Raw genomic sequence first — 22,872 nt, forward strand, 5'->3', positions numbered from 1 at the left:
GTGGAGAGCCTCCCCAGCAGCAGTAACCAGTTACCAAAGGTCAGGCAATCTCTTTAGCCAATTAAAAATAGTGCTCCTAGACAGTGGTTCATTCAGATATTGATTCTGGTTTGGAGACCAGCGAGCGATAGAAAAGAAGTCAGATTAAATGTTCTATTACAATGGCGTAATGTATGTAAAAAACAATTATGTCCTCAGCACAAATGCCGAGACGGGTTTTGTTTCAGTTAAAGTAGCGTACAATCAGATTTGAGTGCAATTTATTTGAGTGCTACAGTTAGCTTGAAAAATGTTCAGAGGTTTAATACGCATGGGCGCATATAGAGTCTATATAAACATATCCTTGTATATATACACACACACACACACATATAATTAACAGCCTTAAATTAGGGACATATGAAGATCCTTAAATTAAAAAAACCCGAAGAATTCTAAAGCAGCGTTGACAACAGGCTCGGAAATCACATGAGCAAGAAGACTTTTGTGCTTCGATTTAGTATTTTTGGTACTAATTTTATAAATAGTAAATATGAGCTATAACGGGAGCTCGCTAATGGTTAGGGTCTCCCACTGGAGACCCTTACGGAAAAAAAAATAATATTTAAATGAACGTAACCTTCTGCATGTGCTAATGTAAAAAATAACCTGCTGGAGTCAGCAGGAAGCAGGGACGATAAAAGGCGGAGGTGCTCCAGGTCTCGGCTAATGGGCTGCGCTGCGCCGCAGGCTCGGCGGTTCCTGCAAGAGTGAGGGGAAAGCTGCAGCACGAGCTTCAGCTGCCTTCTCTAACATTTTTACAAAGCCATTTTCCTTTTTCATCCTTGGTTGGACCGAGTGTGATCTCTGGTGGTCTTTTACTACCCTCTCTCCAATGTTTCTCCGTATGTGTACGTACTCTGTGTATTTTTCTTTAATTATTTTCCCGACAGTTTTTGTCGCAAAGTTCATTTTTTGCAACAGCCATTCCCCAAGGTCACAGATTCTCATTCCTTTTTCTGAAGAACTTTCATTTACTTTCGCATTGCACACTTGGAGTTTCTTCATCTTATCCTTCTTGTCCAGCAGCTTTTAATAATATTTGCCGCCACCACTCTTCTGATTATTTGTATAGGAATCTTTAATTCCCACACATTTGATTTCCAGATACGAAATACAATTTTCTTGCTATGTTTTGTAAATCCTTCGCTAAATTCAAGTTTCTAGTTCAGAAGTTGAGAGTGTTATTTCAATATTTCCTTAGCTTCCCCCTGCCGTCAGGAAGTGGATCCAGGATGGATGGGATGGATGCTTCTCTGCTACAATTTCTCCTTCCTGTGTTTTTATTTATGACACTAAAAAAAAGGAACTTCCAATTATCTTCAGGGTTATTTTTCTGTATGGACTGGACGACGTATCTGTTAATTCATAGATTTATGGGTAGTTGAACCACCTCAGAATACCGGTGACTTGAGCACTTTCTAATATACGCATGGGAACTTCTTCTTCTCATTCATGTTCTTCTTCCTTCCTCCTCATTCCACCTTTGTACCTTCCTCTGTCAATCTTCACCCCCTCTTAGGATTTCCCCGGTGCTATTTATGGCACCAGTACCTGGAACACTGATACGTCCTATCTCCTTTTCTACTGCTACACCCATTTCACTGGCAGAGCACTGTTCCTACCAGCTCTCACTGCATGGGCCAAGCCAGGAATAACCTCTGGTATTACCTGCTTGTTGCCAGTCATCTTGAATTGTGTGTGGACACTACATCAAGAAGTGGGGGAATAAATCATTAAAGCATATTGCGGCATTCAGGGGTACAGCGCGAGTTAAAATAGCTGTGTGTTTTCATTTTCCAGCAAGATCAGCATGACAAGTAACTTAAAAAGTAAATAAATAAACCACAATTATAGCCAGCAGTATTATAAACTCTACAAAACCTCAAAGGTCCTTTTGCTATCCCTACTGGCTCTGGGGCAGGTGAGAACCACTAAATGCTATTCCTAGAAGTCTGCTGACATCAGGTGAGGGGCTGGTAGGACACCCACACTGTTTTGGCTTGACTCAGAAGAACCAAAGAGGCAAAAATCAATGGAAAAGAATCAATCTAGTAAGGAAAAAAAATATATTTGCAAACACAAAATCTGAGATTTTTACAGAGGCACCAAGTTAAATGTGAATTTTGCTTGGCAAGAGTTAAAAAAAAGTCCACATGTTTATACAAAGGTATTAAAAATACCCTGCTGAGTAGCCCTGTGTGCTCCTTGCTGCCCTGGGTATCTTGCTTCTGTGGCTGCCAGAGAGGGAAGGGATCCTGATCTGTCCCATGGCCAAAGTGCGGAGAATTAAACCCTTTGTCTCGGGAGCCTTTCACCTTCTCAGGCTGCTTGAAAAACCTGCAGGGGAACGAGAAGCCATGGATATTCTTGCCTTGGGAGAAATTTCATTTCTGTCATCGCTGCGTGCTCCTTCTCCTGAAGATGCTCCTGTTCACAGCCTGCATCAAATGAAAAACACCGGAGTACATTATGGGGCTGAAAGCTTTTAATGTCAGTCTTGGAGCGTAGGCTCGACGTGTTCTCAAGCCCGGGCAGTAACAACTGACGGGAGATAGCACCGCTCTTTCAAAAAATGGCAATCATTTTTACATGCTATTGATGGGTTATTCTGCTATTAAGGACATAAAGGACACGAAGTTTTGTGCTTCGGGGCATAAACCAGTCTCTCCTACATCCTTGGCAGCAGTGGAAACTTAACCAAATAAGCAGATTATAACGTGATTGTCCATTGCGGGGTTTTGTGTGTCTCTCTGAAGCATTTGATGCTGGCCACTGCTGGAGACAGGATATCACATTGGCTGGACTACTAATCTGATTTAGAATAACAGACCTTTTATTCCTATTAAGCATGTCTCAGTGCAGAGTCAGGTTTCAACTAGTACTGATGGTCATGAAACACTAAAATCGAGCCTCAACCCACCCGCAGAGACCAGGTACAAATGTTACCAATGCAAATACAGCATTGCAAAATTCAACTCATCCAGTCATGCCATGCTGTGCTTTCCAAATGAGGAGCAAACTATCAGCAGTATATTCCATCGTTTTCCTTTGCAAATTGCCAAAGCAATGCCAACAAAAGATTTTGTGCCTGGCCGGCTAAATTCACATGCCAGTTCTGCTAGGGAGAGTTAGCGGAAAGATTTGTGTGTTTGAGTACAAGGCTAGGTCCCCAAAACAGAATAGCCTTTTCAACTCTCCATGTTGTTAGCACTTCTCTCAAACAGCACTTCCCCTTTTGCTCAATCCTTGGATGTGGGAAAGGTTTGTTGTCAGCTCTGTGTGCCTGCAGCGCTTGCTCAGTGCTGAGCTGCAAGCTGGTCCCATATGCAGGCTATAGCTGCGCTTTTGCAGGGTCCCTTGTTGCAGCTGACTGCTGCTGACCACAACTCTCATTTCCTCTCCATGTGAATGTGAAATGAATGCTATCAGAACAGCCTTTCTTAATGCAAGCCAAAGAGAAAAAGATATTTTTCTGGTTTATACTCGACCACACTGTATTTCAAATCCATTACCTCACCTCCACAAGTCTGGTGGGAATTCATCCCTTTTGTCACGTGCAGTACACGGACCCGCACTACTCCTACGAGGATCCTTGTACAGCTTTTCTTTTTATTCATTTGCCCAGCACACAATCATCCTTAAACGATCTCCAGTGTGTACCAGCTGTGCTGGGTCCTCCGTTCGTTTGTGTTGTGTCATCAGAGCTGAGAGCTGGGGAAAAAAAAAAAATCACACAAATGTGATACAAATGTCAACTGTAGAGTAAACACAGTACTGTGAACCTTTCAGGACAGAAACTCTGTCTTTGTTATGTGTACTGTGTGGAGCATAATGTAGAGGCATTCTGGCCTGCACTCATAACTGTGGATTCAAATTTGTCTGAAGTCCTGATCCTGCTTTTAGCAGATTGCTAAGCCAGGGGTAGGAAAACAGAAAACACACTGTCACACTGATTTAGGTTCTGCGTCTTCTGCCTTCTGTCCTATGGCTCTGCCCTATGGATGTGCCTATCTTTATGGACCACAGATGAGCTCATCTGGCTAAATAATTCAAAAGAGCCATCTCCCACGGAGTGGATGTACCCTGCTGCTGCCTCCTTGCCTGGCCGACCCCTCATCCAGTCTGCCGGTGCTTGTTGGTGCCCTAACTCTCCTGACGTGCTTGGGCACACAGACCTCTCCCTGCTCGATCGAAGGGTATTTCCATATAACCTTTGGCAGCTCACGCTGCGAGCTGTGCAAGATTACTCACCCCTGCTGTCTGCCCTGCCTTCTCCTCAGCTGTCACGGCAGGGACAAGGACATCACTCTGGGTTGCCACCAATTTCAGCTCACAGGAGCAGACAGCTGGGAGCTGTACTGCCTGAGAAGCAGACACTGTGCCTATCCTCTTGCCCCTGCTATCAGTGGGCATGGGCAGGGCAGCTCCTAAATCACCCTGGGATCATCTCAAGGCACCTGTATGGGGCTGTGGTCTGCTTGGAGCAACTGCTAGGTCTGCAGGATTGCCTCACAGCAGAGCTCGGGTGTCCACCTAAACTTAAGCTGTTGGGCATACAGTTAAAATTCCATAAGGAATTTTTATTGATAATGTTCTAAGTATAAACTCTGTTCAGCGAGACCTATTTATAATTCTTCAATCTGTCACTGCCATAACCAGGCAGATGTATGTGCCCAGGGAGGCATATTATGTCAGATGGGAGACATCCTCCAGAGCTCACCCCTTTGACCCTCATCTGTGAGTATTATTATTCGATGCCTTATGAAAAGATATGAAAACAATGAGGAACCCTTACACTTTCTCTGTCCCTAAAGGATATCTGATTGGAGAAAAATGTAAGTAATGTTTCAACAGTATGCTATTATTGCCACAAACACAAGACTTATTGAAGAACTTGACTGAAGTTGGGCATGACTATGGATGGTACCACAAAAACATTTGTCAGGGGACAGTCACCAAGACACTGTGACAGAAGGGATGAGTTTGGAAGGTGCATCAGACATGGTCAGCCACAGCCATGTCCAGTTGGGTTTGGACTGTCTCCACAGACAGCAACTCAACAACTTCTCTAAGCAGAGGTCCTGGGGAATGACAAGCCCAAAGTCACACAGTATGATAGCACAGGTCTCTTTTATTGACCCCCAAACTCTTTTCCTGGGCATTCAGCTGGGATGTTTGCTGTCAGATCTGCCTTTTAAAGTCAACGGCCTCATGCTATTCTGTAGCTTTTCCTGAAGAAAAGAATGATAAATTTGATAGAGGGGACAGTGGGGTTGCCTTTGTTGCTTTCAGTAGGAAGTCATAAAGAGGAAAGACAGCTTCCAACTTTTCGTATTAAAGGGAACAACTCTGTCTTAATTTCCTGTGGTTTTACATGAGAACTGTCCCTGAAGGAACCAGACAGCATCTGCCACAAGCTCTGTCTACTTGATTTTTTTATTTTTATTTTTTTATCCTGGACAATTTTACAGTGCTGGAATACGAACGCGTCTCCACATATCCCTCTCACAAGGTGCACTAATTCCTTGGGTAGATGTGCACATTGAGCGGGATTTTATTTTGTATTATTTTTGTCTGTGTGGGAAGCATTTTTCATGGGGCACGGCCTTTATGGCACGCTGAGGGGCTGCGATGAGGAATAAACCAATGGCCGTGACGGGGAGTTTTTACAGAGGAATGCCATGCAGGCTTCGATTTGTTAATATGGGATGGAAAATGGAATAATTTATTTGTATATATATGAAATAGCGATCATGATTAATTATAATCTACCGCCCTAGCAACGGTTGCTAAGGAGAGGGGCGGGGCCATGAGGCGGAGGCCCCGCCCGCCCGCCTACAAGTCCCATGATGCCGCGCGGCGCCGCGGCGCGTGATTGGGGGGGGGGTGAAGAAGAAGGGGGGGGGGGTCGGTGTCCCCCCTCCCCCCCCGCGCCCCCTGTCCGGGCCCGGCCGCCGCCGCCATGTTGGCGCCGTGAGGCGAAGATGGCGGGGGGCGGCCGCGGGCGGGCAGCGCGCTGAGGGAGCGGCACCCCCGGCTGCTGAGAGAGGGAGGGAGGGAGGAGGGAAAGGAGGAAGGGGGGAGAGGCGGGGGAGAGAGGGAGGGCTGAGGAGGAGGAGGAGGAGGAGGAAGAGGAGGAGGCGATGCGAGCGCAGCGCTGAGGCGAGGCGAGGCGGCGGCCGTTGGACGCCCCTCAGGGTCCCCGCGGAGCGCTGAGGGGATCGGGCTGGCGGTGACCCCCCGGGATCCAGCTCGGCCCCGCGGATCCGGCTCGATTTAACCCCCCGGGATCCGGCTTTATCCCCTCAGGACCCAGCTGGACTCCCCCACCCCCCCCACCCCCCCCCCACCGCAGGAGCTGCCCGCCCCGCCGGGTGTCCGCGGCGCTAATGAAGGAGGCGGCCGGGCCGCGGCAGCCCTGGCCGTGAATCACCCCGTCGTTATCCGGCGGGGGAGAAGGAAGAAGAGCAGGGAGAGCGAGGAAGGCGTGGGGGGGGAGGGAGGGAGGGAAGGAAGGCAAGAAAAAGGGGGTGTGCGGGCAGAAGGAGCCCCGCACGCAGCCCATGTCGCCCTGCGGTCCTGCCGGCCCTACCTGGCACCGCCGGTGGTGACGAGGACCTTTTGCTGCCTTTACGTCTATTTTTTTATTTTTATTATTTTTATTTTTTTAATTTAAAATCGGTTTTTCGGAGGGAGCTCAAGATGTCCAGCGGAGTCCCGGCTGATATGGTGAGTCCTGGCATGTCCCCCCCCCCCCCCAAGGCCTCTTTTGGCAGAAGGGGATGGAAAGGAGAGGGGTGTGGGAAGGGGAGGGGGGGGTGTGAAAAATCTCGGTGGCGTATTTAAGGAACAAAAAGTTCCCGGTTAATAATTCCTCCCCTCCCATCCCCGATGCTGGTTCGGCTTTGATTTTGGGGAGCGGAGGGGAAATCTGCAGTGTCGTCTGCCGTGTGGCCAGGCAAGTGTGGATGCCGCCCGGTCTCCTGGCGCTGGCAGTTCATCTCCGGCTGCTCCTGCCTGCCTGCTCCAGCAGTGCTCTTCAGCCTTGCCCACCACTCTTTTGGGGAAGAGAAATTCAAAGCAGAGCATCCAGACTGCTTTACCCAAGCCATTTCTTTTTTCCCCCTCCCCTAAACCAGCTGTGAAATCGGTTCTCAGCCTTCTTTTTCGGCTCCCAAACTTTGCTCGTTTCTTACCGACGCCGTGCCTTCTGATGCTGCTGGGAAGTTAATCCCCTCACCTGATGCCGGGTCAAGAGGGAGAAAGGAATTCTCGTGCCCTGTTTGCACAGGGAGAGCCTTTGTGCACTAGCTGCAATCTGGACGTTTTTCAAGGGCACTCCTTGCACTTCTTATGGCGGACTGTACTTCAGCCCGTGTGGGTACATTTAAAATAGGAAGGCACAGCTAGGCGTGAAGGGAGGGCGATCAGGTCTGTTAGGTAACCTTTCTGCTCAGCAGGGCTGCACCGATTTGCCTGTATTTCCATAAATCACTTAGCTGAGCGGAAAAAAAAAAAAAGTTGTGGCAGTGGTTTGATATGCTGGCTCTTTATTCTTACGGCAAAACATTTTCACTTCCCTCCCCCCCCCGTGATTGTTCGCGTTTAAAGGCACTTTGACAGCAGCAGCCGGGGCTGTGCGTTTTATTTTCGGGATGAAATTCTGTTTTGTGAGTGTGAGCTGTCGTGGCGGTGGTGATAGAAAAACTGAGCCTCGTTTCAGCCATCGATACGCAATTAGTGGTGCATATGTAGGACAAACAGGCTATTGAAATCGTGCTAGTTGCTTAATTTCATTGTTTAATTCACAGCTTTTCTACTGCAGGGAAGATGAGCGGGTTTTGCCAAAAGAGCAGAACCAGTGAGATACAGAGGGTGGTCAGGCACAGCTTTAAGATTCCCCACCCCCCTACCTAAATACTAAAAATATATTTTGTCTTTATGGGAGAAAAGGTGGTGACGAGGCTGCTGCCCCCGTGTTTAAATCCTTTCAGTTGTTTAGTTCCATACGTGTCTTTTTGGGGTCTCTGACCGTGAGAACACTCTGAAACCCCTTCTTTTTTGCACTTGTCTGCCTCTGCATGGCAGAAGTCCCCTCCTCAGCTGCGCAGAGCTGGAAGCACATCTCCCAGAGCTGCCTGGAGGAGCCCCGTGGCTGTGACACGAAGCTCTTCTTTCCTCTTACCCTGGGCTGAGCGCAGTGCCACCTCCACGGCTCTCCTCCGTCCTGCCTGCCGGGCAGTCGTGGTGCTGCCACTACGCTCGTCGTGTCGGAGGACTCCATTTTATAACAATACACAGATCTCCAGAGGTGAACTCGCAGCTCGTTCCTCTTGCAACTCTTTCTTCCCGTAGTTGTGATGTAATGAGGATGCTGCCGGCAGGGATACCGAGGCCTGGAGATGCTCTGCTTCCCCGAGTCAGGAAGAAGCTTGTTAGGTAGAGCGATGTTTAAATATTGAGTCATTACAAAGACATTTGGATGAAGATGTTACCAATGCCAGTATCATTTAACTGGAGGGACGGATGTGTTCGGCTCTGTCTCGGGATCGTTCTGCTGAGTTACGGCGTTATTAGCGGCAGTTTCTTCAGGTCTGAAGTGTGTTGTAGAAATTCAAATCGCTAAACACAATCAATAATTTAATTTGTAGAAAGAGCACTCGGAAACTCATTTTGGGTCTCTTTTTATCACCGTCCTCCTTATTTCAAAGGAGCTTGTCCAGGAAGGAAAATGGGATTGTTATTTGATTGCTCTTTAAAGAGAAGCACTTACCAGGCTGTCACCTTGTTTATATATGTTTTTATTTACTGTATGATTTTGCAGTTTGCATTTCTCTTATCCACCCACTCTGTAATTTGCATCTACAAAAAAAAAATATTCCCCATTTCTGTACGAGCTGGCATTGCTGTGGGGGGATGTCACATTACGAAGGCTCCATCACGTTTCCTAAATCTGCTCTGAATTGCTCAAGTATTATAATAATTGCGTTTCAAAGTGTTTGTCAGATTCATGAACTAACCCTCTCATAATAACAGTAAAACTATTATAATTGATGCTTCTTAAAACGCAGCCTTCCTGTCCTGCCTTGGAAACATCAAGGACCTGCTATAGATAATTTCCTAGCGAATTATCAAATCTTCAGCAAGCTTTGTGCTGCTGGGTAGACACAACTTGATCCGGCCTTCTCTTCTCTGATGCTTGGTTGACTTCTTCCCAAAGCTCCAGCAGATTTTACCTGCTAACCCTTTCAACATCACTTCTGAAGTAATTACCTTAAGTACTTTATCATTTGCATTCCAATAATAAACTGGATGGTGACACACCACATTCCGGGCATTGTCAGTTTGTGTTGCATTATTCCTTAGCAATCCGTGCTGCTTACAGGCTGTCCTCCCCTCCTGGAATGAAGCCTGCCAATACTGACCTCCGTACTCGTGTAGGTTCTTTACTTATTGAGGACTAGGCCATTCTGCATTTCTACAGCTTAATTTTGTTTATTTCCTTGATAATTACTGGCACTTGTGGCGGCCAGGGTATTTGAATACGTTGAATGATTTCATCAGATAACTTGTTGGTTTTGCCATCTGGTAGCAGCTCCGGTTGGAGTGAATGACAGCAGAGCTGTTGGCAAGTTTTCTTTTCCAACAACGAGGAGACGTGAGGTGCTTTATGGACTTGCAGTCAATGATGCTATGTTTTTTGTTTTTTTTTTAAGTTAATCGAATGAAAATGGTTTGCTACTTGTTTAAAAACTGTAGCTGACTATATCAAAGAAAGCGATTTATTAAAAAAATAAAAAACCACACCAAAAACCACCACCACCACTAGGCCCAGCCCAGCAGTTGCTGCTCAGTTGAACAACCCCCTTTATTTTGGTGGAGTTATCAGTACAATCTGGGAAGCTGAATCTCTCCATTGTGTGGCCCTACCATGCCTCCCCCTACACATATAGTTCTTCGGGGGTCTTGGAAGTTCACAGTAAGGGGCCTGTGTGACTATTATGCTGCCTGCCTTTTCCTGTATTGGTGCATTTTATTTAGGTACGGGAAGGCTCTGCCAGCACTTCCTTCCTGTGCAGTTCTTTGCATGCCCTCTAGGATATCGAATTTCAAATTCTTTTTGTGTCGAGTAGTAATCAAGTGTAATGTATTTGGCCCGTGGTGTTTTCTTTTCTTTTTTTTTTGGGTGGCGTTGAGTGCTCAAATCTCTCCAACAGTTGAAGGTTTTCACTTCTGTTATGTACAACTATTGAATCTGCACGCTGAATTTAAGAGATGTAGGTTTTATGTCAGAGATCTTTTTAATAAAACTGAATGTTTGGTGATAGACAGTTGTAGACATGCAAGACCGTGGGGTTCACGGCCTAAAATCCTGACGTACGTGAACAATATTAGACGAGGGCAATAGGTGGAGGAAGACTAACAAACTGCTCAGTTCATCTTGTTAGTGTCACTATCTTTAGTGACAATGTGTGTACATGTGCCCTTTTAGGAAGTTTAGTGCAGAATGACGATGAATGGCGTAACTTGTCACATTTGTGTGTCATTTATACAATAAAATCCATTTTGGAGGAGGCTAACAGAGGAAAAGGATGGACTTCTAGCTGATCCTACAAGCAGTAGGGCAACAGTGGCATCCTGGAGTAAGGCTCAGGCAGCAGGGGCTCGGAGGAGTAGCTGGTGGTATGGCAGCTGAGTTTTATCGTCCGTCATCCAGTCTAAATAATTCTTTCATCTATGAATAATAAGTCCTTTATCACTACAATATGCTTTGAACATAGAAAGAAAATGCTTTGTTTGCTCTTAGCATGTTAATGTATTGGAACAAAATGTAAAAAGCCACGCATCTCGGTTCTGTTTTGACTGCTTTTCCTTCTGCCTTCGGTAGATACCTTTTCTTTGTTTTGAAACTTGTTACATCCCTGGTAGCCTTTCCGCATACCCTCATGAAGAACTCAGGGGGCTAACAGTGTTTGTATGGCCTTCATTTTCTTCAGGGGCAGGTAGCTGTAACCTCTGGGTGGTTACAGATTTGTTTGGCTCTGCTTTTGTTGTCTGATCCTGTGAAATAGTGGAGGAAATGGGTGCTGAGGGCCATTCGAGGCTTCCCTTGTTGGATTGCTGGAAGCCAGTAGTAGCTGCTGGCAGGTTTCAGCAGGACTAAAAGACAACAAAACAAAACACACAAATACTGAGTATCTGATTATAGCAAAAGGAATGTTGAATTCGACACATTTAAAACCAAAAAGCAACGCAATTGCCAGACTTCATCTGAGGAATGCTGACAGCGAGGTCAGGGCCTGAGTGGGGACAAGTTGTGGATGCGGAGTTAGGGCCAACGTCAGGTACCTGTAGCCTGCTTTTCACCTCAGTGTGTGACTGCTGTTTGTGCATATCTAAACTTAACTTTGCCCCGTTGGTATTTTGTTTGAGATCGTTCAAGGCCCATGGCTCTCTTTCTTGGCTTGGCCTAAGGCTGTGGTAGGAGATCAGCCAGTCTGGATACTGCCCTTGCAGCAGACTTGATAGGCAAGGCTTTTATGGTACTGTAAACAGAGTGACTAAGGGCAAGCTTTTCTGTTTTTAACTCCCAGTCCTTTCTAAGGATGACTTCTGTGAACGTCAGAGGCCGCGGTCACGGTATCTGCACCAGGCGGGATTTACTTGTTGGATAGTTCTGGTCACTCGGCGTCGGTTCTGAGTAGAAGTCAAAATGCAAACTTTTGGTGATGTCCCTGCATATGCTTATGCAATCCTGAGCAGAAAGGAGAGCTCAGTTGTGACTCAGCCCGAGTGCTACTCTACTTTGCAGGAATCCAGAAATATCTGGAATGTGACTAATCATTCTTGTGGTTTTATGTGGAAGTGATCGGATGGCTTATTTTCAGCCCTTGCTTCGTACAGTGCTGGGTCCACTGACTTGGTTATTTCTCAGCCCAAGTACGGGGCCAGGCCGAGCTGCAGATCAATACTCTTCTCGATGTTGTCTGTGTCTTGCAGCAATTAACCGAGCCCACAGAAGGAGCGAGCCTTCCCTGCCACAATTTTGCATGCATAAACTTCAGCTCCCCATAGTTATTACAGGGCTGTGACTGAGGGAGATGCTTTCATTTTAGAAGCCGTCAGAGGTGAGCAGAATGTCAATGAGCAATTTTAATGTCGCTGCTGTCGTGTCAGATCTGAACTTCAAGACCCCAGCTCTTCACCAGTTTTAGCTTAATTTAGAGCTCTGGTTTTCAGTTAGCAGTTAATAATAACAATTGAATTACTGTTAAAAATTACCCTATGAACTCTGCTAGAAGGACAGCTTAATTCATTTTGATGGTGTCTGATATACAGACTTTGCAGAATATCTTAAAGCGAGGAGTAGATCATTTTTCACTGGGTATACCTCCAAAGAAATACAAATTCACAGATGTGCCATTGACTATTGCAAGCTACGATATTGAGGAAATGATACTGGAGGAAAATGAAAAATCAACAACCCACAAAAATTAAAACATTAAAATAAGATGGAGACATCAGTTGATGTTCTGCAAATAGCTTTCTGTGCTTCAATACTATGTTTTTTGTATTTGAAAGGAAACTTGTTGAGTGTGATAACTTGTGAAACGGGCTTTCTAAGAACGTAGAGACAATTATTTAGGTCTTTATTTGGGGGGCAACGTTTAAAGAGCAAGTGAAGACCTTCTGACTTGTAGGAGTACTGGGCCTACAATGTATAGTCCTGCAGAAATACTTACGCATTGTTGCTTTTGAATATTCTGACATGTCTGTGGAAATTGGGGTATTTTGCAGTCAGTAATAGAGATTGTGGTTAGCTCCTGAACAGAGGCTAAATTAGTTGCTGCTCGGAAAGCAGCTGCTGTGAAGACCCTTCTGTGTGTGTTAAGACTCCGCAAGTGTGTTGAAATCTGGCTTGGAAGTGTGGTTGGTGTGCATTTTCCACAGCTAGAAACTTTGTGAAGTGCAGATTCAGCTGATTGTAGAGTTGTGACACTGCCATCGGTGTCTCGTAACTTTTCTGCTTTTCTGCTAAAGACATCTGAAAATAGCTTGCCGGTGGCAGGGCCCACATTTGGGGGTTTGTGTGTTTGTTGTTGTCTGTTCTTAAATGAAACCTATTTGTGTGATTGAGTTTTCCATTAAAAGGAGACTTTGTGGCAGTGTTGAGCTGAGATTTTATTCCATAATACTGTTGTTATGGAGACAGAAACAAGCAAGGAGCTCCTTGAGTTGTGTGTATCCATACAAATTAGCCAAGTAGGCTCCTGCCTGTGGTTTGATGGGTTTGTTCAACCACCAAAACACCAGCTCAGGGCCTCAGTGGGATCTGATTTCTGTCAGTGGCCTGCACCGCTGCTGAGAAGCCAAGGTGGCCGTGTGCTGGAGCATTCTAGCTGAAGCTGAGGATCTGGACTTGAATCTACAAATCGATGGGCAGTTTGCCTGGGAATGAATGCTTAGCTCCTTTTCCTTCCCCTCCTTATTATTTATTTTTTAATTTATTTTTCATAAAGTGGTGTCCTGAGCTCGTGTGGAAGCTTTGCTGTGATCTTCGTTACGCAACACGCGTTGTTTCGTGTTGCGTAAGAAACTTGGAGCACTTGATAAAAGTGCAGTCCCAACTTCAAAATAAACACAAGGAAACTAAATGTGACTTCTCTTTCAGGGACTGAAGAGAACGAAGTGTTTCATCTCAAAAATAATCGTACTTCAAAGTCCTGTGTTGTAGCATTGGTTGCTATCTCCTCAGTGGAGTTACGATACGGTAATATTTCGTGGTCTGGCAGAGATCCACGGCGTTATAATCTGTTCCTGATACTTACCATATATTCTAGAGGGTACTACTGAATCTGGCTCTGGGATCTGGCGCATGTTTTGAATGTAAGGAAATAATGGACTAGTGATAAAATAGTGAAGTTCAGTGTTAATCAAAAACCTTCCATAGCTGGGGGTATAATTTTAAAAATCGCCTTTTTAAAAGTAGATTAGTGTCAGTCTGCTTGTGGATATACGTGGTGTGTGTTAGTAAGCCTCAGGAAAGTTATTTTAGATTATGTTACTTCAACATAATTATTCGAAGATAGTTGCACTTCACAGTATTTCCTTTAAGATAAAATACTGTCCAACATTCTTCAGACATGCTTATCTGTCAGATACTGTAAGTGGCTGGCTAGAAGGCTGTGTACTTCTTAAAAGCCTGTAATACCTCGTTGCAGCATTTTTTTAGTATCATTTTTTTGATTATAGAGGTCTTATTTGTATGAACATAAAACTAAACTTAATTCTTGGAGTAGCATTCCATGGTTGTAATTGATGTACAACACATTGCTTAGGATGTATCCAATCTGAATATTTGTCGCTTTGGCTGTGCGTGAATATACTTTTAATCAGTACGAGCACGTTAGATAAAACGGTCATGGGGTGGGCTAACAAGAGCTTAGCTCTCATTTTTGAAGCTCTGATCCCCAATGGAAACAGACTTCATTGGGCTCACTTGTTTCAGTGGTTTATATTTGCGCAGGTATTTCTGGAAATAAACTCAAAACTTTCAGAAAGCTTTATTGAAAGATTTAAAGTGGGGGAAGGGGAAATCCCCATTCACTAGTTCAGTATGATTCCCTAATACTGGAATTAGTGTAAAATCTCACACAATTAGTAGCTTCCGATAGCTGTATTATAGCATGTCAGTGGTGATGAGGGTGTCATGTATTACTGTGTAGGATCATAGCAGATTCTGAGCTAGAAGGGAGTACAGGAGTCATGGAGTCCAAACTCCTGGCTCCACAGAGGACCACCCCAAAACCAAACCATGTGTCTGAGAGCACTGTCCAAGCACTTCAACTCTGTCAGGCTCGGTGCCATGCCCACTGCCCTGGGGAGCCTGTCCCAGTGCCCGAGCACCCTCTGGGTGCAGACCTTTTCCCTAACCCCCAGCCTGACCCTCCCCTGTCCCAGCTCCATGCCGTTCCCTCAGGTCCTGTCGCTGTCCCCAGAGAGCAGAGCTCAGCGCCTGCCCCTCCGCTCCCCTCGTGAGGGAGCTGCAGGCCGCCATGAGGCCTCCCCTCAGCCCGCTCTGCTCGGGGCTGAGCAAACCAAGGGACCTCAGCTGTTCCTCATATATATCTTCCCCTCTGGACCCTTCACCACCTTCATAGCCATCCTTTGTGTGCTCTCTGATAGTTTTATGTCCGTCTTTTAGCGTGCCACCCAAAACCTCACACAGTACTTGATGTGAGGCCACACCAGCGCAGGGCAGAGCAGGATAATCATATGTTTGTAAGGATGACTAAAAAGCCGTTCTCCCAACAGAGCGCTGTGCTGTCTGTTACGAAGGCTTCCAAAGCTCTCACTTGCTTTAATTTTCTGGCTTGCTAAGTGTAGGGCTGGGACTGGCTGTTGGTCATACAGTGTGGGGAGCACAGGGGGTAAAACTCTGCCAGAGGCTGTCGCTGGTTAGCATGGTGGGAACAGTGGGGTCAGTGGTTTAGCCCCTCTCCTGAACAGCTACGGATGTGCCCTGCTTTCCCCTTTACGCGGATGGTTTGGCAATACCTCTTTGAGTCCTTGTAGTTTGCCCGTACCCGCAGTCAGGAAGCCCGTGCTCATAAGCTGGCACTTGCCAGGCGTGTTACCTTAGGCCATAAAAATGTATCCTATTTGACTTGAATGTTGGTAGGTTTTCTACCCAAGTATGCTGTAATGTGTATCCTTTGTGCTGGCGGTTTCTAAGAAACGCTGTTTTAGCAACTGGCTTTGAAGGTTTGGTAACTGTTTTAGGTGAGTTTCAGCCAGTCCCCTTCAAATGTGAAATACTGAGGAAGAGAAGGTTTTTTCCAAACGACACTAATGAGTATTTCTAGCCATCTAGACACCGGAACAAAGCTTCAGGATGTAATATGTCAGATCCTGGCACCAAGAAAACAGCTTATTACCAAGCCATGTAGGATCTTCAGGATCCTCTTTTCATGAGTAATGGCAAAGTGACCAGGTGCTCGTGTCAAAGAGAGAGTGCAATGTTTCTGTCTGCTGGTTGCTTCTGGCCAGTACAGTTCCATAAGAATCCAGCTTTCATACGAATCTGGAAATGGGGATCTTTCATTTCCAGTTCCATATGCTTGAAATTATTTGGGAGTTTAAAATATTGATTGCAGTGGGTGGGATGCTAGGTGAACTCCAGTGGGATCGCAGTGAGGGGTCTGGGGAAGGTGGCAGCGCGTATTGCAGAATTGTTGTAGCTTGGAAGTGGTTCCCTTATCAGGGGTAGAAGAGGAGTATGCTTCTCCAGTGATGGGCTCAGTGCTGCCTTGCTAGCAGGGATATCCATGAAAGTGGGGGTCGGGGGGACCTCCAAGCTTGCTTTTTCACCTTCATTTCACCTTTGTTATAAAAAAGGAGGCTTGAAGCACACGGTTCTGCAGGGAACTCTCACCACTCACGTCTGCTGGGGTGCTGGGACTTCTGTGTGCCTTCTCTCTTTCCCTCAGTCGGCTATAAAGGGTGTAAAACTCTTTCCAGAAGGAGGCTAGCGCTTCTAAGCTGAGTTGTCTTTTTCAATTTGTGTTTTAAGCGGATAACGCTGGCAAAATGTGCATAATAAACTGTATGGTGTAGTTACTGTAGTGCTAATTATGTCATATACGGAAAACTGGCATTAGGAGAGAACTGTCCCACTTCTGAAATGAAATACAGAAGTATAAATACCAGGATCAAGATGGCAGAGCACGGCATGGTGGTGCTTAGCTGCCCACTGGTTGTTAAACCATCAAATTTAACTATTTATTTATCCTGTTGCATAAATGGATAATCATCTCTTCTTCGAGAACCGTGTGCATCTCTCCATCGCAGTATCCCTTTCCTATTCAGCACCAACTCCTTTTGCAAAGCCTGGATCAGTGCCTTGCTGTTTTGCGCTGCTCTAACATGTTTTGGATGAGAAGTCCGAATTCACCTTGAGACTTCTGTGATATGCAGCACTTCCCTGTGTTCAGTGATGTGAGATTTTAGTTTCATTCTTAATTTCTCCCTTGATTTCTGTAAGTTTCTTTTTAGAAAACAACATGTAGGAAAGGCTGCTAGACTTATCCACGGAGAAAGGGGTGATTATCGGTCAGTGCCTTTATCTGCAGATGTGCTGGTTGGTGCTTGCTTTTTCTTCAGCTGGGTTTGAAATTTGCCTGAGTGAGTAGTTAAAGAGTGCTGAGTAATGCCAGATAAGGTGGAGTGAAGGTAAATACTTTCCTGCCTTTGCAGCTGATTCTGCTGCTGCATATCAGTACTGACTTTGATGCCTTAAAAAAAAAAAAAATCCTAGGTTATGTATTTTATTTATAATAAGCATGTGGTTAGGAGATATTTTCTTTCCCTTTGTTATCTTCTGCCAAAAAACCCTAAAATCCTGCTTTTGTTTTATCTTCTAGTTCTCAGCATATAGAGGTGAAGCCCAGAGGGAAAGAAAATTACTGTGCTTAACAGGGAGATCATTTAAGGTTTTGGTCTTTTTTGCCATCAACAGTATAGTTTCATAGTTCTTATCTTTTGCTAAATGTTGCTCTGCAGGAGGCCTAAGATACAGATTATTCCTGAATAAATCCATCATTTTCGGCAGTCTTTGTATCAAATAATAGTTTTTCTCGCGAAATCAGATGTACAACATTATGAAAACTGTGGTGCAGTTTTCAGGAGGAACCATAGCTATTTGTTGTGCTAATCTAAATTTCATCTACAAAAATATTTTTTTTTCAGAGTCTTACAGGAAGTAACCTCCTGTTTTTGTTCTGTCTTTAACTTTGGGGGAAAGACAGCAGTTGTTTCGCTGCGCTGTGCCAGAAGCTGTATTGGCTAACCCTAGAGTGTCCCTCGGGCTGTTGGGATAGGGAAGAGGAAGCGTTTTGAGCTGTTAGAAACCGTTCTGGCTGGGTTGCTGCAGAAGATGGCACTCGCTTGGTGTTGTAGGCATTTTGAGCTGCCGTGGTAGCTGGTAGGATGGGTGGTGGGAGCAGCTGAGAGCAGTGCAGAGGGGAGCCAAATCACAACTACACAACCTTGTAGCAGCGAGCTCAGAGGCAGTGCACACCACAGTGTAAAAGCCTGTTTATGGGCAGTAGTTTGCCATGCAAGCATGCTGGCCAGCAACCAACTCATGATTTTTATTCTTACCATGCATAGGGTTGTACTCTTAGCGATTAAATTCCAGTACGTACTGCTTTTAATGTGTCAGGTGAGAGCAGTTTTCTGATGGGCATCCTCACCTACCTGTTGCATGCCGAACACAGACCAGTGTGCCCAAACCCATCCCTTAACTTGCATTTGCATTTTCAGTATCGGTGCTGAACGGAGAAAGATAATAGAGTACGTTACTTTGGGTGGAAAAATGTGTAAGTGTTCTCCCACCTTTTGGTAAAAGTGACTCTAGCGTTACCAAATCCAGTCTCTAAGGCAGTAAGGTTTCCACCACTTGAAGAATTTGCCTCATTGTGGCATTAGTGCCATTTAGCACGTGTTGATGGATGTGTCCAGACAGCCCCATGTGTGGGGGAGACCCTTGTGGAGGAGCAGCTGCAGTGTATGGGGACTTCACAACACCTGAAAGCAACACCAGAGGTGTGTGTTCAGGTAACTCATTGGAGCTGCTGGGGCTCTGCAGTCCTGTTTGCAACAATTTCATATTGTTTGGTTGGTAGGCTGCCTTTTCCTAGCTCGTGTCCATTAAGTAATGCTTCACAATCAATAAACTTTTTTTTTTTTTTTTTACAGTAAATCACACTTCCACTGCTTCTGTTACTTCCTACAATAACTTTTGTATCCATGGTTGTGAGTACAGTGCTAGAAAAGAAGTTTTCCAGTATTCAAACTCCATTTCCTTCCTTTTAGCACAGAAGAAATACTCCTTTTTAAAAAAAAAAAAAAAAAAAAAAGGAAGCTGAGACATGGTATTACAATGAATTTAAAAGTAATTTAAGTTATCAAACAAGAATTTGCACGCTACTGGATTAATCTTGAAAACTGTCTGAAGTCGGATCCATCAGCTTTGTAATTTGTGGTATAAAATTGGACTTGAATGGTCTACGCCAAATATCCCAGCAGAAATGCAATATGTCTTCAGTACATAAGTGTGTAATCATGCTTGTGTGGCAGGAGAAAAAAAAGATACTATCTGTACAAATTTGTTTTAATGATACTGAAGATTTTATAATAGTCTCTGAAATTCACAAATTTTTTTTTGATGCTAGATTAAATGAAAGCAGCTCACTCTTTGGAGCTTGACAGGTCTCTCTTGACACTTGGCCTGAAATGTTTGCAAGATATTTCGTATCCTCAAAGCAGAAGAGAAAGAGTAGCTTGGAAATTAATGCATACGTGGTTAAATAATGAAGGTTTTTCAGCATTACATAATGTATGAATACGGAAAACTTTATCACTTCCCTAGCAAGATTTCTGTTGTATACTAAACTTCTTTCCTATGACTTGAGGAGTACATTGTACGTTTCTGTTTTGGAGGGCTGCTTTTGAGAGTTGTGCATTGTGAAAGTTAAGTCACAGTGTGAATGAAGCCCTTGTGCTGTGTCTCATATTAGCACTTCGCTCTTGGCCCAGTTTAATCCTTGAAACACTTGTTTAGTTCTGTTTTTTTCAAAAACATGTCCAGTAGAATCCCAATGACCGTACGTAAAGCCTTTCCAGCATAAGTAGTTGTAGTATTTGGAGAAGAAGAAAGCCTTGACGTGCCCAAGCTACGTCACGAGTGCTGAGACAAGACGCGTTGCTGTGCGTGTGCTAGAAGGCAGTGCCTGGGATTTGCAGCGGCGCTTCATTTTTGGAGGAATTTCATAGGGAGTGGAGGAGTCTTTATATAGTGCCTACCTAAATAGGCACTCATCTAAATATAGCCTCCATCCGTATGACAAGACTAATCGCTGGGCTCGGGCTTCTGGCAGACCTCTTTTGGATGGCTAGATTTCATTACCGAGGGATCAATCAAAAATTTGCGAATTAGAACTGCTATTTCGGGAGCCCTGGAAATAATACTTGACCTGAAGAGCCAGGAGGCTTTGCTGAAGTATTTACAGTGTTCCTTTGAAAGCTCTAGCGTGTGGCATGGATGGGAAGCAATGCTCCACCTGCTGTCTTGTGCCCCGAAGACCAAAGCAGAAGTAGCAGCCCACAGGCATGTCCTTTCCTTCAAGTCCATCTGTTTTCTGCTGTGGAGACACGAGCTCTTACATTTGTGTCTGGTGTTTGGGGATGCGTGTAGCATGATTGTTGAATGCAGGCAGTTTATTCAAAAGACTTTTATTGTTCAAACTAAGCTGAAAATGATCTGGGGGATAAAGCCGTGCCCTAGTTTTGGATTTCGGTGCCTTGGAAAGCATTGTAGTGCCAAATCCACACATGTGTATCTCCTTGTTTGATTCCTTCCCTCCTTTTTGAAGACTGATGAATTATTTATTTTTAGGTTAGCGGTAACATATTCTCTGAGTAGAACGTGCATAATGCTCTATTCAATGTTAATTTTTAGGGGTTTATTTTTCTGGGGAATTATCTACTTCTCCGTGACTGTGGCTCCAAACATTTGTCAGGTGGCCACCAAGCAGGGGCCGTTCTGCTGAAACACTTCGGGTTTGGTGGCTCTGTGCTTTTTTTTTTTTCCTTTAGGGAAATAAAACTCAAGAATTAATGCTGTTTCTTCCTTCCTGGAGCTTTGTAATCAAGCAGACGAGCAGATTGCTTTCTCTAATGAGTAGAAGGGAAAATAACCACGAGAACCTCAGCACCAGAAGGATGTGGGGCTGTTAGAGCAGGTCCAGAAGGGGGGGGTAAATAACTAATAACCTAGCTTGGCGTGTCACCAGTGTGAAGCAAAAATGTCAGTGAAGACTTGGGGGAAGAAGGTTGCTGTCCACTCTGATGTGCACATCTTCTCTAGGCTACAGAAGCTGGAGTTGCTGTGATTTTATAATAAAGGTCTGAGACGTTTGTCACCCAACGTATTAATTGTGTGGGTACTTGGAGGACATCTAAAAATGTACAGAATTGCTTCTTAAGCCCAGATTTGAGTAGAAGTTTCTTGAAATTGTCTTTTGGAGGATGTAGGTTGTCTGAGTGTGGTTTTCCAAAGTGAAGGTGATGCGAGGCGTGCTTGTAGCTAGGACACTCACAGGCGCTTTGCGGGTTTTTATCTGTTTTGAAGTGATTCTCTACTTTGTCAACTCACCTGTCATAGGTAGCTTGTTGTAATTTAGTTCTGCTGCAGGTGATGGAAAATAGCTAGGACTTCATTCTGCACACATTCAGCTTGCCACATCAAAATATGAAATGCAAAACCTTGTCCGTACCCTGCAAGGCTTTGAGAAGTGCTGAAGAGGGCTGTGTTGGGGCAGATACCTTTGCTCTTTCCTGTGCTGTGTGATAAAGTAAAGACGTTTTGCAAAGTAGTTGCAGAGAATTATTTTAAACAAATCTCCTCCCCACCCCAAACCCTGTGATGCAAAATGAAGCTATTGCAATTACTGTTTTCTCATTTGGCTGGACGTACACGACAGTAACCCCCAAACTTTTCATTTTTCAGAGGATGCGGATTATTTCAGACACAAGAAATGTAGACTAGGATATAATCTGTAGAAACACGGTGTTATTCCCAGTATTAGTGTATGCACTACAATACACACTTAGCTCTCTTTCATTTGAGAAGTATTCTCAGGCTATTTAAACGTTGTAGCTTGGTTTAGTTAAAAGCCTATTTTCAGAGACTTGAAGCAAAGACCAATTTCATAACCTGGGCCACCATCTGTTAAATGCACGAGGAGCTTATTTATTTTTTTTTCTGGATGGGTTTTAGCCAGCTGTCCATTTTGCTCTGTTGCCTGGATGGAGGCGTGCATTTAAGAATAACACAGTGGCCTTTCTGTGAGTTGACACAAAAGCTTTTTTTTTTTTTTTCCCTTTCATTTTAATCTGACTCCTTTAGCTTGTCTGACACTTCCTTAAATTTAGTCTTTGGCCGAGGAGTGTATTTGAGATCTTTCCTCTGCCTCACTGCTTTCATCTTCTGCCGTGTAGGGCCGGAGCTGCTCCCCCAGATGGGACGTGTGCCTTCTCGTGGGTCTGCCTGCTAGCCGCAACCCGAAGGCCTTTCTAATCCTATTGACATCTAACCCAAGCAGCACCGCCTTAATCCGTCTGGCATCCCTCTTACTTTGTCTGACCCTGGGAGATGATGCAGCTTTTTGTAACTTTCGAGTCTTTCGGATGAGTGTTTCGGGATGATAATGGCAGCCCGGTAGAGTTGACTGGGTTTTTTGGGTTTACTGACTTCCTTTTGAAAAGTTGGCTTTGTGATAAATAAGACCGAGATTCGGTCTTTATGTAAAAAATCGGTATTTGCAAAAATCTGGGAAGACAATTGCTGCAGGTCAGTTAATCATTCTGTTTTGCTGAGCAGTTTGCAGCAAAATAAACTGTATTGAGGCAAAAAATCATCAATTGCAGAAAATTGCTTAAAATTAGAAACCAGTTCTTTGCTGACTGCCGCTTAGAGCTGGCTTTAAAATGTAATTCTGGAAATTCATCCTCCTGCCTCCCACAGGAGTTTTGCTCATTTAAAATTGCAAACTAAAGCTCAAGTAAAATCAAGGAGAGATTCTAGCGGGGAAACTACCCAAGGCAACAAGGCACCACATTTTCTGGCTTGGATTTCCATCAGATACCTTGCGTCTGGGTCTGATTCATCCCCCTTAGGATGACAAACCTCCTTTTGCTGGCCCTCCAGGAGCGGTCAGTTTGAGCCTGGGCTGGGAAAGGCTTTGGCTCCACTGGATTTGGGAATCC

The 22,872-nt window shown here is 44.8% G+C and overlaps 1 protein-coding gene and 1 long non-coding RNA gene across 2 annotated transcripts in view; one reads left to right on the forward strand and one right to left on the reverse strand.

The window, feature by feature from the left end:
- Positions 1 to 2,091: 2,091 nt before the first annotated feature.
- LOC116491112 lies at positions 2,092 to 3,741 on the reverse strand. Its single transcript, XR_004253457.1, has 2 exons — positions 3,560 to 3,741; positions 2,092 to 2,480 (listed from the first exon to the last, which is right to left on the reverse strand). It is a non-coding gene; the product is annotated as an uncharacterized LOC116491112 (long non-coding RNA).
- A 2,429-nt stretch (positions 3,742 to 6,170) lies between these two features.
- UBL3 (ubiquitin like 3) overlaps positions 6,171 to 22,872 on the forward strand; it is a 51,974-nt gene continuing 35,272 nt past the window's right edge. The window contains exon 1 of the mRNA XM_032190796.1: positions 6,171 to 6,771. Coding sequence (XP_032046687.1) covers positions 6,745 to 6,771 — 27 coding nt within the window. The 5' untranslated portion in view covers positions 6,171 to 6,744. The remainder of the gene's footprint in view (positions 6,772 to 22,872) is intronic.

This window comes from Aythya fuligula, chromosome 1 (genome assembly GCF_009819795.1).
Source record: "Aythya fuligula isolate bAytFul2 chromosome 1, bAytFul2.pri, whole genome shotgun sequence".
In the NCBI taxonomy this organism is placed as follows: Eukaryota; Metazoa; Chordata; class Aves; order Anseriformes; family Anatidae; genus Aythya; species Aythya fuligula.